Source organism: Tasmannia lanceolata, unplaced genomic scaffold (assembly GCF_043159265.1).
Source record: "Tasmannia lanceolata isolate RefF3 unplaced genomic scaffold, GAP_Taslan_0.1 ptg000012l, whole genome shotgun sequence".
Taxonomy (NCBI): domain Eukaryota; kingdom Viridiplantae; phylum Streptophyta; class Magnoliopsida; order Canellales; family Winteraceae; genus Tasmannia; species Tasmannia lanceolata.
In genome coordinates, this window is record NW_027518689.1 from 43,163,726 (window position 1) to 43,179,396 (window position 15,671).

General features: G+C 38.4%; 1 protein-coding gene across 1 annotated transcript in view; it reads right to left on the reverse strand.

The window, feature by feature from the left end:
• Positions 1 to 4,821: 4,821 nt before the first annotated feature.
• LOC143888304 (uncharacterized) overlaps positions 4,822 to 15,671 on the reverse strand; it is a 45,161-nt gene continuing 34,311 nt past the window's right edge. Inside the window, exons 8-14 of the mRNA XM_077392678.1 lie at positions 14,853 to 14,938; positions 14,569 to 14,617; positions 6,924 to 6,980; positions 6,711 to 6,841; positions 6,472 to 6,555; positions 5,591 to 5,660; positions 4,822 to 5,441 (exon numbers count right to left, since the gene is read on the reverse strand). Of these exons, the coding sequence (XP_077248793.1) occupies positions 4,983 to 5,441; positions 5,591 to 5,660; positions 6,472 to 6,555; positions 6,711 to 6,841; positions 6,924 to 6,980; positions 14,569 to 14,617; positions 14,853 to 14,938 (936 nt within the window). The 3' untranslated portion in view covers positions 4,822 to 4,982. The remainder of the gene's footprint in view (positions 5,442 to 5,590; positions 5,661 to 6,471; positions 6,556 to 6,710; positions 6,842 to 6,923; positions 6,981 to 14,568; positions 14,618 to 14,852; positions 14,939 to 15,671) is intronic.

Here is a 15,671-nt window from a genome sequence, read left to right on the forward strand (position 1 = left end):
AATGCAACGGTGAAAAAAAAATCACAACGTAGGCCGGATAGGCGTGGCAAAATATTACGATTTTTGAGTGGGGACCTTCCTAGGTAAGGAACTAGGTGGGACTCCTGCATGAGGGCTTGCCTAGGTATGAGACTAGATGGGACCCAACCTGGTATCGGACAGGTTTAAAGGTCCTAGCCTTGCGTGTTCCATTACTTTTGGTGTATTGCCTCGGTATCTAACAATACAAGAGACGAAGAGATTACATAAGACCACTAATGTAAACGTGCGATTAAACAATAGTGGTGGAGTCATTAGTCAATGTCATTTTCACGCAGCCACAAGAGAAAAAGGAAAAAAGGTATCTTTATGTTGCTGTAATGTGTCGACATAGAAGAAGCGAATTTGGCCAAATAAAGACCATGCGAATAAGCAAAAGATGGAAGATATGAAGAAATAAGATCCTCTTTCCTCCTTTCTGGCATTGAAAGACAGAGAGAAGAGGCTCTACTCTTATTATCTTTTGATGCAAAGTTCTCTGCATTCTCTGACCATGTGGCCATAGTTGAATTTAAAAGGAGACAAAGTTATGATTGCTGTTTATTTTGCTATCTAGCCATTGGATGATGGAGAAATGGTGGGACCCAGCTGACTATCATGGTGATGCAATGGGCTTTAGATAGAAACTTTCTCTATGATGACGACAGAGATGATGATGTGGGCTGTGTTATTTTGTATGGGAAAAATCTCCTCTTAAGTGTTTCTTGATAGGATGGTGGAAAAAGATGAGTGGGTAATTGTACTTTTTTATGGAAGAAAAAGAAAAGTGGTATAAGGCACCATGATTAGGTCCCCCTCTAAGTTGTAGTGGGACTTACCTTGCAAATTTCATAACTTGAAAGGCACTCCCAATGGCAAAATGCTAAGCACTTTATTAGAGTATTTAAATGTGGAACAACTGCTTAATTTGTTCTTTCCATCTATTTAAGGGCCAGTGATTGAGTAGTTTGAATTGTCTTATCAAAAGAATGACTTATAGACCATAACATCAATATATTGGAGACCATGGAATGAAGAGTCTGCATCATGTTGAAGTTTCTGTTGAAAATAATAAGGCCATGTTTGTTTTGGCTTTTGAGAACTGATTGTGTCTAAAACTGATTATTGGACTCAAAATTAAGGCACTGCCCGTTGTAGATTTTGACAACCAATTGTGAGTCTGAAACCAGTTATCGGACTCAAAATCATGTTTAATTTTGTGTTCAATAATCGGTCTTGGACTCACAATCGGTTGTCAAAATCTATGAATAGGGCCTAAATGTAAATTTGAGTCCAATAATCAGTTTTGGACTCACAATCGGTTCTCAAAATCCAAAACAAACAGAGCCTTTGGATTTCGAGAATTGATTTTGAATCCAAGACTGATTATTGAACTCAAAATTCCGTGATTTTGTGTATGCAGTAACGACCACTAGGATTTTAGGTGGGTTTTGGATTACCGTCCACATCTTTTGTCCAGATTGTGGCTTGCATTATTGAATGAGGTTACATATGCCTTGAGTAAAAATTGAAAGAAAAACCAAATTAGGGGGCACGGACTGTGAAAATATAAATGAAAAAATTTAAAACGTTGAATGTAAATTACTCAAATAAAATAAAATGAATCCAACAAGGCTATAACATGTGAAGGAGCTGCATAGTAGTAACTACAATACTTAAGACAATCTCTTCTAATAATCTTGTTGGTGCGGGCTTACGTCTCTAAACCACTCTGGTCCACAGTGTTGGCGATTTTCAAAATAAAGTAGTTTAGAAAATAAAAGGTTTTAATTATGGAAAATGAGTGCTTTTGAAAGATGAGTGAAAGCCTTGTGAGAACAGAGGGCTAAAAGTTTAGCCATACATTGGAAGAAGTGAAAAGTAGAAAAGTAGAGAGGGGTTAATAAGTATCCTTCACTTTTGCCTCTTTTTTAAAATTCAACTATTTTGCAAATGGTGGATCAATGGAAGTGCAATACGAGCATGGCGTGAGCTGTGGGCGGTAGGGCACTAGTGACATTTTTTGACGCACTTTGCACTTCATAGATACACTTCATCGCAAAGAGTGATTGGAGTGCGGATGGGGTTTTTACTAAAGCCAAAAGTCACTCAAGAACTGATCTAGACCGTAGAATTATGATCGGGCGCGATATAATGGTCAGATAAGCAACCTATGTTGATAAGGTGCCTTGAAAGGTTGCATTTCAACTTGAAAAGACACCAGAAGGTCTACAAATAGACCAGAAACTCACCATTTGGGATGTAGTACGAGATTCCATTATGGAAATCACATTCTAGTGATTTCTAAAGCCTTCTTCTCCCTCTTTAGAGATTTCTAAATTCTCTTTTTCTGTTTTCATTTTCTTTCTCTCTGGTTATCTATTTTCTCTCGGAAACAGAAATCAGCATCTTATAGGCTTGCCAAAATTCAAGAATCTTTCAGGTCTGATTTTGTTTGTGCGTAACTTCAATAGACCTCGGCAGATTTGGTCTACTGGGCTTCAATGTATCTTGGAGGCAAATTCTTGGATCCCAACGCACATCAATCATTCAAGTGGTGGGGGCGAATATTGTCTTAAAGAAAGCAACATCAATAACGCGTCTTGAAGCATCAATCATGCTTTACATATCCACAAAAAGTTCATCATCCTCTACCAAGATTTTTTTCATCAACAGACAATGTGTATGCGCCATAGTGCCAAAACCAGTTGTAATTCAACGAGTTTGGTCATTTTCGACCCGTAGCACGAAACCAACATTGTAATCGATCATAGCTTAGGTCCGTCGACCGCTCATCACTTTTCCAAATGGAGTACAATCGACGGGGCAACCGTTTTAAGAAAGAGAGTAAATAGGCGGAGAGAAGAGTACAGCGAGAAAGAGAGAATGCAATGAAAAAAGTGGAGAACAAGCCTCTGTTTTCTCTTGGGTGGGGTGAGAGAGAGAGAGAGAGAGAAAGAGAGAGAGAAAGGTTTTGTCTCGGATTTTCTCTTGTGTTTTTTCTTTCGGGTACTCTTGTACTCTTGTGCACAGTCTTGGTTAACCAAGAGGACAAAGAAAGGATTGTGGTTTGCAGGTTTGCGGGTTAATCTGTTGTTCTTGCCTATGGACGTAGGCATCTTAGCCGAACCACATAAAATCTCGATGTGCATCTTGTGTTTTGCTTCTTGTTTTACGTTTTCGCTTATTTGTGCACAATCGAACTAATTTATCCGGGAGTGTTCTCAACAAGTCCCCATCCAATTTAATACCTGAATTAATAATGATGGATGGTGGGCAAATTGTCAATCCCACTTAATTATTCCCTTCATTTTCATTCCATTATGCATTTGATTGTAGCTTATGAAGTAAATGTTTTCATCTTTAGGAGCATCATTTTATTTACAAAAACAGAGTTCCATCTTATAAGTGTTTTAAGAAAGGAAAATGAAATCATGACCTAGAGTAAGACCAATGGGAGAGGCCCGCGATGAGAATGTGCTATGTGTGCGGAAAAAATCTACTTTATGTTGATTTTCCTAAACCTAATGGATGTCTTACCTCACTTGTAATGTTGTGGCAAGAACCCATTAGGATTCGGGCCCTGCTCGGTCTTACTCTCGGTCTCCCTAGCATTACTCATTAGGATTCGGGCCCTGCTCGGTCTTCCTCTCGGTCGGATTTGGCCCCTGCTCGGTCTTACTCTCGGTCTCCCTAGCAGTGAACCCATTAAGTTTTAAAGGCAAAGAAAAACATTACAGGGGGTGAATTTATCCTCAAGCAGTGAACCATTCTCACGGCACGGAAACCCGATAAAGGGGGGGATTTTATCCAACTGATCTTTGTTAAAGATACAATATAGTTGTCAACCCTAGGTCCCACAAAGAGCACGTGTGACTAAGACCATTGATTTGATGGATCCACAACCTAGTCCCATGCCACATGCGCGCCTTATCTGTAAGGTCAACACTGACAAAAATCAACGTGCATGAATCAATCCATGTGGTAGGCCCAACCGCACACCACATGCATGTCTTATCTGTAAGGTCAATGCAGACAAAAATCAACAGCTCAGGATCATCCATGTGGTGGGCCCAACCGCACTCCATTTGACTCAATCAACCAATTGAATGTATTTGATTATATGTACACGCTACATGCATCAATCTTAAAGCCGTTTTTCTTCTTTCTTCTCTTTATTTTTTTTTGGATTTAGTCAGAGGGTCAGTTAGGTTTATTAATATTTTTATTTTATTTTCATTTTACATAGCTATGTTTTCTTCTTAGTTGAATTTGCTGCCACGTGTCAGATTATTTACATATATTTAAAACTTCATTTAATTAAACAATATAAGAACGGAGGAAAGTGTTTCTAGTCGTATTATCGGCCAAAACACAGTGAGCCCACATTGTTTGGATGATCCGAAGCGAATCATTTGATAGGCCCTGACATGGATAGGGTGTGCCCAAAAAATCAGCTCCATAGGATCATCCTAACCGTTCGATTTGTGGAGCTAAAACATAGACAGATTTGTCGAGTTTTATACCAATCCGTTTTAACTACAAATCGTAGGGTTAGGATGATCCTATGGAGCTGATATTTTGGGCACACCCTATCATGTCAGGGCCTATCAAATGATTCGCTTCGGATCACCCCAAACAATGTGGACCCCACTGTGTTTTTGGCCGACGGACTAGATTACTTTTCTAGTCAGCCTACTAGAAACACTTGTCCCGAATAGAATATTCATTGATTCCTTCAATGTGGTTGTTTCTTATGTAAGGTTTTTAATATAAATAAAGAAATTTACAACCCTTACAAAATATGTAATAGCTATTAAGAAATTTACAATTATTACGTATTTAATAGTTAAAGTTGACTTATACAAGGTTTTAAATAACAATGGGGCTTGTCTACAGTCACCCAAGTGTTCCATAACCCTAGCACATGCCGTCAATAATATACATAACCAGCAAAGAGTTCTTTACCTTTTGAGCCATGCTGCAGGTAGAACATCTGTGAGCTTCTTTTTAAAGGCTATAAGAAGTGCGGGACCGACCATCGGCCAAGTTGTAACCACGGCAATGTATGCAAGTAACCACATTGATCTCTTGTTATGTCTCGTAAGCTGATTAATGCATTTTCTCATAGGGGTGGTTATATCACTGAGATCCTTTACATTCTGTTCCTTTTGTGTATTTTGTTTCGAGGATTGGGTGATCTCATGGCCGGAATCAGTGGCTGTTTCTGGTTCTTGTTCCCTCTGATCTGAATTTCCGGCATTCGGGTCTGGAATGATCTGGTCATTGGGCAAGTGTTCTAACTCATTGTTGACCATTTGATCATTACCAGTTGCCGTTACCATGCCATCTTCCATAACATTTACATATGGGGCCTTATCAATTGAAGACTCAAGCGTAGAATAATGGCCTGAATTCTGAATCTGCAATACAAGACAATGAACTTTAGATAAATCGTGGGTAAATACAGTCTGGCGTGCAGATTTAGACTTTAATGTTGTTTCCAATTGTTAATTTTCATTAAAATTGATAATGTATTGTTAATAAGACAAGTCATAAACAATTAAGGCACCTTCTTTTGTTTATGCATGAATGGACTAGAGTGCAGAGCAGTGAGGAATTCATCAGCAGCTCTTACCCACCTGCAACAGTAATCATTTTTATTGCAGATAAAAAGAATATCTAAATTATATCTTGCTACAAAATCTGTTGAAAAAAGCATGCTAATGAAATTAATGGGTGTCACATATGAGAACCCTACAGAAAAAGCAAAGTTGACCTTCTATACACTGTCTCACATATGCATGTAAATGCATGCACCCGCATAATGAATGCGAGTAGTTATGCACATACATATGCATATGTGCGTCTATGTTACATGTATTGTTTTGAAAGGCCAAAATATCCATGTTGGACACGTGTCAGGGTCCCATGGATTTGTTGCGGCATTTCTGGATCACTTTCATCTGTCTTTTTTTTTAAATATTCATGACACAAATTTATAGTTGCCACAAGTTTTGAGTTTATCCATTCTGATAATAAGCTTTTTTTTTTATGGTAAATATAATAATAAGCTCTTTATATGGAAATAAACACTAAATTTACTTAATATATTAAAGTTCCTTATATTGTTAAACAGTATTAAAATTTAAGTCGATTAAAATATATTTTCAAATCCGATCCATGTCATATTCTGACACTTGTACTCATACCCACTCAATATTTGATGTGCATGTGCATGCAAAAATGGAAAAATAAAAAACTAAACAACCTTCCATTTGTGCTCATATGAATCAACATGAAGCGTGGTGTAGGTATGCAAACAAGGCAGTTGACAAGGCACATTGGACACTAAGATATACAATTCCAGTCTCAGCATTTGCTTTCTTCACAAAGAATAAAATCTCAGCATTTGCATCTACTATAGAAAATGGAAAATGGATAATTAAATACCATAAGCTGTTTGCAGTTATCCCTTCAAAAAATGCCAGATGTCCTCCATGAGCTGTGGTCGCCAGAACAATGTTTTTGTTTGCCCTATGTAAAAAGTAAATATTAGGTATGATAAACACACGGAATTTTGAAGAAAGAAAAATTCCATAATTAAAACTACTTTTTGAAGAAAGTAAATATTTTTTTTCTACAAAAAAAGCTACATTTTTGTGGGTAGAACATAACAGGATGGCAGTCACCTGCACTCATCCAAAGGAATAGCTTCCCTTGTACAGAGTGGATCATCTAAAGCACTGATACAAAGCAATGGCACTGATACATTTTCCACAAAACTAGCACTGCTACAATGCCGGTAGTATGCATCAACAGTCTGAGAAAACAGGAATGCCCCTTTTCATAACCATAAGAAAAATCAAATAATATTAAATCAGAAGTATGTCATATATTGATACCTCAAACTTTCCAACTAGGCATGTGGCATAGTGGTCAAAATCCCGAACAGACCGTGACTGCCATAATACCAAAAAGGTGATCAAGTAAACAGGCCAGAAACGATATAAATCTGAATTTCTGATTGCACATCAAACTAAACAAATTATGGATCTTTCAGATTTTTAATGCAGATAAAGATGATCAAGTAAAATTGGCTAGAGAGATGCTCCAAACCTGAATTTTATCCAAAATTACACATTAATTTAAAAAGGGAAATGATAAATGCACCCCTTTTCATCACTTGGGACACCCAGCTGCACTTTATCTATGACTGCAAAAGGCTGGTGTTCATCACATGCGATGGATTTAAGGGAGACCTGATTGCATCATACACTGCAGTTTGGTGTCCCAAAAATAATGAAAAGGGGCGCACATTTCCCTTTAAAAACCCTATAATGAAATCCAAACCCAAAAAGGCAATGACTCTAAAGCCACTGAAGGAAAGAGAAGAAGTCCCTAGTCAGAGAGAAAGATTTGATATGAATGTGATAAGCACCCTCGTAGAACTTTTTTTCTCCCGAGGAGCATCTATGATATTTTCATTGACTCTTAAAAACATTTGGGTTCTCTTGGGTCAAGTAAAAAGCCCATTGAGACTTTAATCATACCATCTACCTCGCATTTGCTCTCACTTTTTATAAGGTAAATCAAGTTAATTACTCAACAACATTCCAAGAAATACTTATAAGCGCAAGGGTTCCCATGGGTTCAACTAATCATCTTTACCTTGTGGTTTTAATGCTAGCAAACCCAAATTGATTAGTCTTTATGGACTAATGTGTTGCTCTATAGTGTTGTGCCTTAGACAGGGAAGTCAAATGTCAAACCAAGTTCAGCACAATACAACTCAACACATGGCTTGCGGATCAACATGCACAAAGGAACCAAATGAGCTTGTACATACATTGGAGACATCATCATTGGAAGATGTTCAAGTTAAGAGCTCAAGTCAAAGATCCCACAAGCATGCATTGCAAAGTGCCAAAAGAAGCTTGGAGATGAACTAGCATTGGTGACCCCCCACGTACCATTGAAGACGTTCAAAGAATGGAGGAAGTCACAAGATCCAAAGAAAGTTGAAGATGTCCACTCACAAGTTGAAGATGTCCAAAAAAGTGCTAAGGAGCCAAGACAATCCAAGAAGACTCAAGATTCTACATTTTATAAATTGTATAGGAGTCCTCTTGTTAAATGATTTTGCACTTCAAAAAGGTTTTCAAATGGTTTTCATAACAAAATTGACATCTTTGAAAACCATCCACACACCCTAAAATGTGTTAGAAAACTTTGGACAAAAGCCCAAAGACCATGGCCCAAAGCCCTAAAGTTTCAATATGTAAAACCAAGTTTTCAAAATAGGGCCGGTCGACCGGAGTCTCCCGGGCGACCGCGGGAAGTCTGCTGGAACTCCAGCACCTACCCAAACTTAGAGGACCGGTCGACCGAGGCACCCAGGTCAACCGCGGATGGGCTTCTGGAAATCTAGAGGACATTCAATATGGTTGCGCTGGTCAACCGCCATAGGGTCGGGCAACCGCTGATAGGGTTCTAGACCAAATAAAATATCCAGATTGCTCACGGCGGGCGACTACGAGACCCCCGGTCGACCGCGGAGGTTTAAAAATTCAAAATAAAAAAAATGAGCGCCCAAAAGGGCGGGCGACCGGGGTGTGACTGCGACACCCCGGTCGACCGCTCCCATCTGGAAAAATAGTCGTTGGGGCTCGAGCGACTTTGATTTTCTTGACCAGTTATTTACGGTTTTGCCCTCAAACGGTCATATTACTACTTGGGCTATTTATACCCTATCATTGACCATCTAAACAACCTTTTGCAAGATCATTTCACATCTTTTTGAGCTTACACTTTCAAATCTAAGGTTTTTAGGTTTATCCTCTCTTATGCTTTGATTTGTGTATTTTACATTCAACAAGAGGATCTCCATAGGGCTTTATTGGTGTAATATTTTGGAGAGATTGTGAGCTATTGATTATTTGTATTAGCCTATCAAGAGACATTGAGTGAGCTTTCATCTTCTTCATATTCATTGTAATCGGAGTCTATGATTCGGCCCAACAACAAAGGTGAATCCGGCGCGAAGAGGAGCTTTTTCCTTTGAGGCGGTTTGCAAAGAGGGATCACTACCTTGGAGGCGGTTTGCAAAGAGGGATCACTACCTTGGAGGCGGTTTGCGAAGATGAGTGATTTCCTTGGAGGTTGTTTTGCGAAGAAGGATTGTTCCTTGGAGGCGGTTCGCAAAGAGAAGTGATTCCCTTGGAGGCGATATGCGGAGAGGGTTGATCTTCTTAGAGGCGCTTTTGCAAAGAGGGTTTGTTCCCTTGGAGGCAGTGTTCATTTTAAAGTTTGGGGATTCGGCATTTGAAGAATCCCATCATAATGAAGGAAAATCCTAAGGAAAGACCAAGTACTTGCGTAGTGGAGTAGGTCCGTTTGTGACTGAACCACTATAAATCTTTGTGTGGTCTCCTTGCTGTCCTTCTTGCCTCCTTTGGGTGTTTTGGTAATAAAACCTTTCCTTATGTTTATAATTATTTGAACAAGGGTTAGATTTAAATTTGTAATGCTTTCTAGATCTATAATTGCTAATTGTCAAAATTGGTTTTAACATTACACTTAAGTAGGGCAAAATTTTTAATTACCCAATGTACCCCCCCTCCCCCTCTCTCGGGTTGCCACTTGGGATTTCAATACTACTAAGACCTTTAGAGAGATTCTCTGAGGAAATATTGGAACAACCCAACGTACTACTTTCTCAAACATATGGCAAAGGTTAATCTAGGAAGACAACTCACAACATAACTGGACCCCACTTCGGATTCTGCTTATTACAGATACAATCTGTCATGTTACATTTTTTTTTGTTTTGTTTACTTTTTAACAACTTCACTATCTTGTCACGTCATTCCTTCAAGTGCTTTAAGCTGTGAGACAGAAGTCAATATCACCTAGTTTCTCTTTGATATGACACCTAGCATGTTGGTGAAGTTTTAAGCAATTCTTAGAAAAGTCTCTCTAAAGGTCTTAGAGAGACCATTAGAGAGACTTGCTAAGGAAATATTAGAACAGCCCAACATATTACTTTCTCAAACATATGACAAAGGCTAATCTTGGAAGACAACCCACAACATGACAGGACCCTACTGTGGATTCTCAAAAAAATTGAAGGGAAAAATACACTTAGACCCCCTGTGGTTTCTGACACATTCAACTTAACCCCTAATGTATAAAAAAGTTACAAATAGACTCAGTTGACAGTTCGTCCACAGATTGAAGGGTTAGGATGATCCTATGGAGCTGATTTTTTGGGCACAACCTATCTATGTCAGGGCCCATCAAATGAACGCTTTGGATCATCCAAACAATGTGGGCCCACTGTGTTTTTGGTAGTGTTTGGATTCGGGCCCACACTACTAAAAACACAGTGGGCCCACATTGTTTGGATGATCCAAAGCGTTCATTTGATGGGCCCTGTCATAGATAGGGTGTGCCCAAAAAATCAGCTCCATAGGATCATCCTAACCCTTCAATATGTGGACGAACCGTCAACTGAGGGGGTCTACCTTACACAAATTGAAACCACAGGGGGTCTATTTGTAACTTTTTAAACATTAGGGGTTAAGTTGAATGTGTCAGAAACCACAGGGGGTCTAAGTGTATTTTTCCCAAAATTGAAGCCCCCATTATTAATGAAGGATCTAATAAAAACAATGTTTCAAGGAGAAATGCTTGATAGAAACAATTGGATGAAAAACGCATCCTAAATAGTACAAGATACAATGGTTTATGAAGAGAGATGAGGTACTTGTTTTTTTTTTTTTCAAATGATGTGGTGAGGTACTTGTTACTAATTGCTTAGTTTTGTTTTCTAATGGAAAGAAATATAAAGAGACTGTGGTGTGGTATGAAGGATCTAATAAAAACAATGTTTCAAGGAGAGATGCTTGATAGAAACAATTGGATGAAAAACGCATCCTAAACAGTACAAGATACAATGGTTTATGAAGAGAGGTGAGGTATTTGTTTCTTTTTTTTTTGAATGATGTGGTGAGGTACTTGTTACTGGGTGCTTAGCTTTGTTTTCTAATGGAAAAAATAAAAATAAAAATATATATATATATATATATATATATATATAGAAAGAGAGAGAGAGAGAGAGAGAGAGAGAGAGAGAGAGAGAGAGGAAAAGGAGTGCGCGGTCGAGCGCACCTAAGCTTAGGTGCGGTCGAGGGCCCAAACACATGGGTCCCACATTTTTTGTGCTAGTCAAGACCATTCATTTGCAAGGCCCCATCATAGATAGGGTGTGTACAAAAAATCAGGTCCATTGGATCATCCTAACCCCTCCAAAAGTGGAGGGCAAAAATGGGCATATTGGTGGCAAACGGTGTTTGTCCATTTTGACCTCCACAAATGGATGGGTTAGGATGATCCTATAGAGCTGTTTTTTTTGTACATACCCCATCTATGTAAGGGCCTTTCAAATGAATGCTTTGGATCATCCTAACAAAGTGGGCCCACATGAGTTTGGGGCCCTCGACCGCACCTAAGCTTGGTGCGGTCGACCGCACAATCTTATTCCTCATATATATATATATATATATATATATATATATATATATATATATATATATATAAAGAGACTGTGGTGTGGTGTGGTGTGGTGTATTCCCAATGGATGTATGTCATATTGCTCGGGAAATAATGGTATTATGATCAGAATCAAACTCATAAAGATAAAAAAACACCAATTCTCTTGTGAAGGACGGAGAAAAAAAACACCAAAAGGAAGATTTTAAACCAAGCCTTGTAAGGAGGGGCCTAATATGGAAAGATAACAATGGATTGGGAATTATGTGTTGTATAATAAGGATTTTCAACCAACACTCATTCCTAACCCTCTAGTTTTATTCAAGAAGGATAGTTTCATAATCTTCAAGAATTTGGATTTTTCACGATTGGAGTTGGATACAATATCAAATATATATTCCTTGGTAAATCAAATTACAACAATTACTTTTTTTTTCAAGAATGGAAGATATTTTTCTAGAAAGAAGTGAATGGAAGTCTTCATTTTATAGCATTGTGTGAAAAAATAAACTTGAAGGAAAATTCAAGATCGATAACTTCCTCTTTATGCTTGGTCGAAGCAACCTTGAAAAATTGGTAACATAATTGCTTAAACTCTTCCATTGATAGTTGATTATCATGAATCAAGAGGCAAACATGGAAGCATAAGCCTAAGAGGAACTCTTCCAAAGATAGTTTGCGGTTTTCAAAGATGAGTTGTGAAGGTTGGAAGTAGTCAGCACATGAAGATGCAAGCTTTAGGGTGAGTTTTCTACAATCTAAGTGGAACAAATGCAATCAAAGCTTATGAACAAGACCATAACTCAGCAAAGATGATTAGAAAGAAGAAGAGGTACGACCAAGATCAAAAAGTACGCTCAAAGAAAACTGAAACATCATGTTGTAAGTCAATAGTAGGCTCTACGAAGTTTAGTACATCAAAAAATTGGCAAGTTAAGACATTATGATTTATGGAGACTTTTATTTAATTTTTTTGTATAGTTTAAATAGGTTTGGTGGTCCGTGCAAAAGGAAAGCGTGAGAGTGCTTTTAGGTCCGAAATTGGAGTCAAGTGTGAAAGTGGTGTTTTTCTGCTGATAATATATCTGTAAAAGGGGAAAGAGTCCAAAATTGAAGTTCGAAAGTCTAATTTTAGAATTCTAGTGGATCTAGAAATTGGTGTTCTAGGTTTTCATGGGTGCTAACATATGCACTTTCTATTTTTATCTTGGGCTCGTCTAAAATATCATCAATCTGAGTGCTTAAAGGAGGTTTATTTCTAGTGGATTGTTTGGGTGATTGTTCGATCTCTAGAAAGTTTTACACTTTTTTTGGATTCATAGTAACGTACTTGCATCAATGGGCCTGAAGAAAAAGGAATTATGAAGCGTCTTTGTAGAAATAGATATAATATGCCATCATGAATTATTGTTTATGAGAAAGAAAAAAAAATACTAAGGGTTTTTCATCCTTAAAAAACACTAAAATGCGGGGTGATTTGAAATGCATGTCAAGTTGTTAATGGCATAGTGGTAAGTGGAATAAAAAAGTGAAAAAAAAAAAGATGAGGTATGGCAAATCTAAAAATATATCCCAGGAGTAAGTTCAAAATGAAGGACCTTGATAAGCTGATGAATTTCATTGGTATTCAAGTTGCTATACTAAAGATGTTAATGATGCCTGAAAGGAACTATGCTCTCAATCATCTTGAGAAAGTTTCAACTCAAATGTAGTCTCCAAGTCTTACTCAGTTTATTTTCATATTTACATGGAACACTTCTTTTTGTTGTGAAGTGTAAAGTGGATTTAGTATGCAATCGTTCATCAAAAGAAGCATGGACATGTGGTTTTATAATTAAAGAGAAGGTATAGTCCTCACATGAGAGCATTTCGTCCTAGTAGTAGCCAAGCTCTGTAGCAATAAGTCCACACTTTTTTTTGATATGGAAGCCTGCACTTATCCTAATTAACATATTTCACGTTCCAGTCTAGTTATTTATTCTGTTTTTGCTTAATAGAATCTTTGCAATTATCAATTCATAATCACTTCCTGAAGTGCAAACTTAAATAGACTCTTAGGTCAGGTTAAGGGTATACATCCGAAGGAATCTATTACATCAATGCAGCAGGTATCAGGAATGAAATGTGAAGCACAAATTGATACGGTTATCTAAACATGTGAAACACACACTTCCCATTGGGAATAAATTATAAGAGAGCCAAAAAGGATATAGAAGTGTAATATGAACCAACAAAGAAGAGCGGATAATTAGCATGAATAAATACAACGATATCCAGTAAATAGAAGAATATTTATCCCAAAATCTCATCTAATGCTTGTTCATAATTGTAGATATCTGATATGGCCAACTTATACCTCAAAAACTATCATGTGGGAAAAAAGTTCAGAGAGTTAATGCACGGTAGTTTAACACTTATGCTTCGTTTGGTTGCTAGTAAAAAACAATTTTCGTGGAAAAAGGGAGGTGACATCAGCATTACCTTGGAAGCAAGGTTGCCAGAGTGGGAATCGAAACGGGAATCGAAGGCTCCCAGGGAAGAATCCTACTCAAGGTTGCTAGAGCGGGAATCGAAGGCTCTCAGGGAAGAATCTTGCTTCCTTGCTTGGAAGTCTCCCATGTAATTTTTTAGGGAATGGTGCTCTCTCTTTCTCTCTCTTCCCTCTCTCTCCACTCATAATGACACCCTTTGTCTAATAAATGCTTGTCCCCTCCCTTGTCTCCTCCCTTTTTCCACAAAAATTCAATGGGATTTTTTTTTACTTGCAACCAAACAAAGCACTAAAGTATTCAGAACTTTTCATTCCTTATTCTGCCATGGTACTTTTAGAGCCGAATCATATGTTACGCCTAGCTTTGGGATCAACAACAATTTAAACAGTACTAGATGCTCCCTCAAGCTCCTCTAACATGTGAGTTTTCACCTATGTTGGTTCCCTTAACAATAGTCTTTAATGGGTAAATCTTTGGCAACATCCAGAGAGGGAAAAAAGCAAACCTTTTTAATGCCCTCCCAATCAGCGAGTCGAGAATAGATGGGCTGATGTCTGCCAAGAAAGCAAGATATTACTATAAAAAACTGAAGATCGACTAAAAGCAACATAAAATTATGTCAGAAATGTTAAAGACCATAAAATAAAGGTGGAACGAGGTATGACCGTATGAGGATTATCACTTAGCTGAAATCACACACTCCAAGTGGACCAAAAGTTTTAATTCTAAGAACTTGTATAATAAGTTAGGAGGGACATGAACGTTCAAAAAAAGTTAGAAGGGACATACAATTGAGCGTAACCTTGAAGGCCATACGTGAGAATTCTGTCATAAAACTTTTGCACAACCTTGCGGTTTATGAACCTGTCACAAACCTGCCAGGCCGGCATAAAAGCATAGTTAATTCAGGTAGAGAATGTAAACAGGTACTGATATCAGTATCGCATGTATGCAATATTGAAACCGTGCCAGTTTTTTTAATGACCTGGGAGAGCATTAGTACCAAACAGCGAGCTAAAATCTGATCAGCTACAAAGAATAGTTATGCAAAACTTTCAAAAATTCAGGTCCCTGCACAGTTTGCAACTGTTGGAATATGTAATATAGCTAAGGGCATAATAAACTTTGTACCTTTTATTGCTTTAATATAAATATATGAATATATGAGTAGGGGGGAGATCTCTCTCCAACTTATTTATTTCTCTCTAACTCTTTCTCTCAACATGGTATCAGAGCCCAGGGACCTCCATTGAAGACTCCATGTCTTCTCCTTCTCCACGCCGCCACTCACGCCCATGCTCTCTCTCTCTCTCTCTCTCTCTCTCTCTCTCTCTCTCTCTCTCTCTCTCTCTCACCACCCGCCCGTCTCTCTTTCCCCTCAAGCCACCCCCACACCCCCTTGGGCCGCCCTCCCGCCCCTCCCTCTTTCCCACTGGGGCCACCCCGCGACCCCCCTGTTTCCTCCCTGTCTTCTCCTTCTTCAGGCCGTCACTCACCCCCATGCCCTAAACACCTCTCTCTCTCTCTCTCTCTCTCTCTCTCTCTCTCTCTCTCTCTCTCTCTCTCTCTCTCTCGCCACCCCTACACCCCTTTGGGCCACCCTCCCTC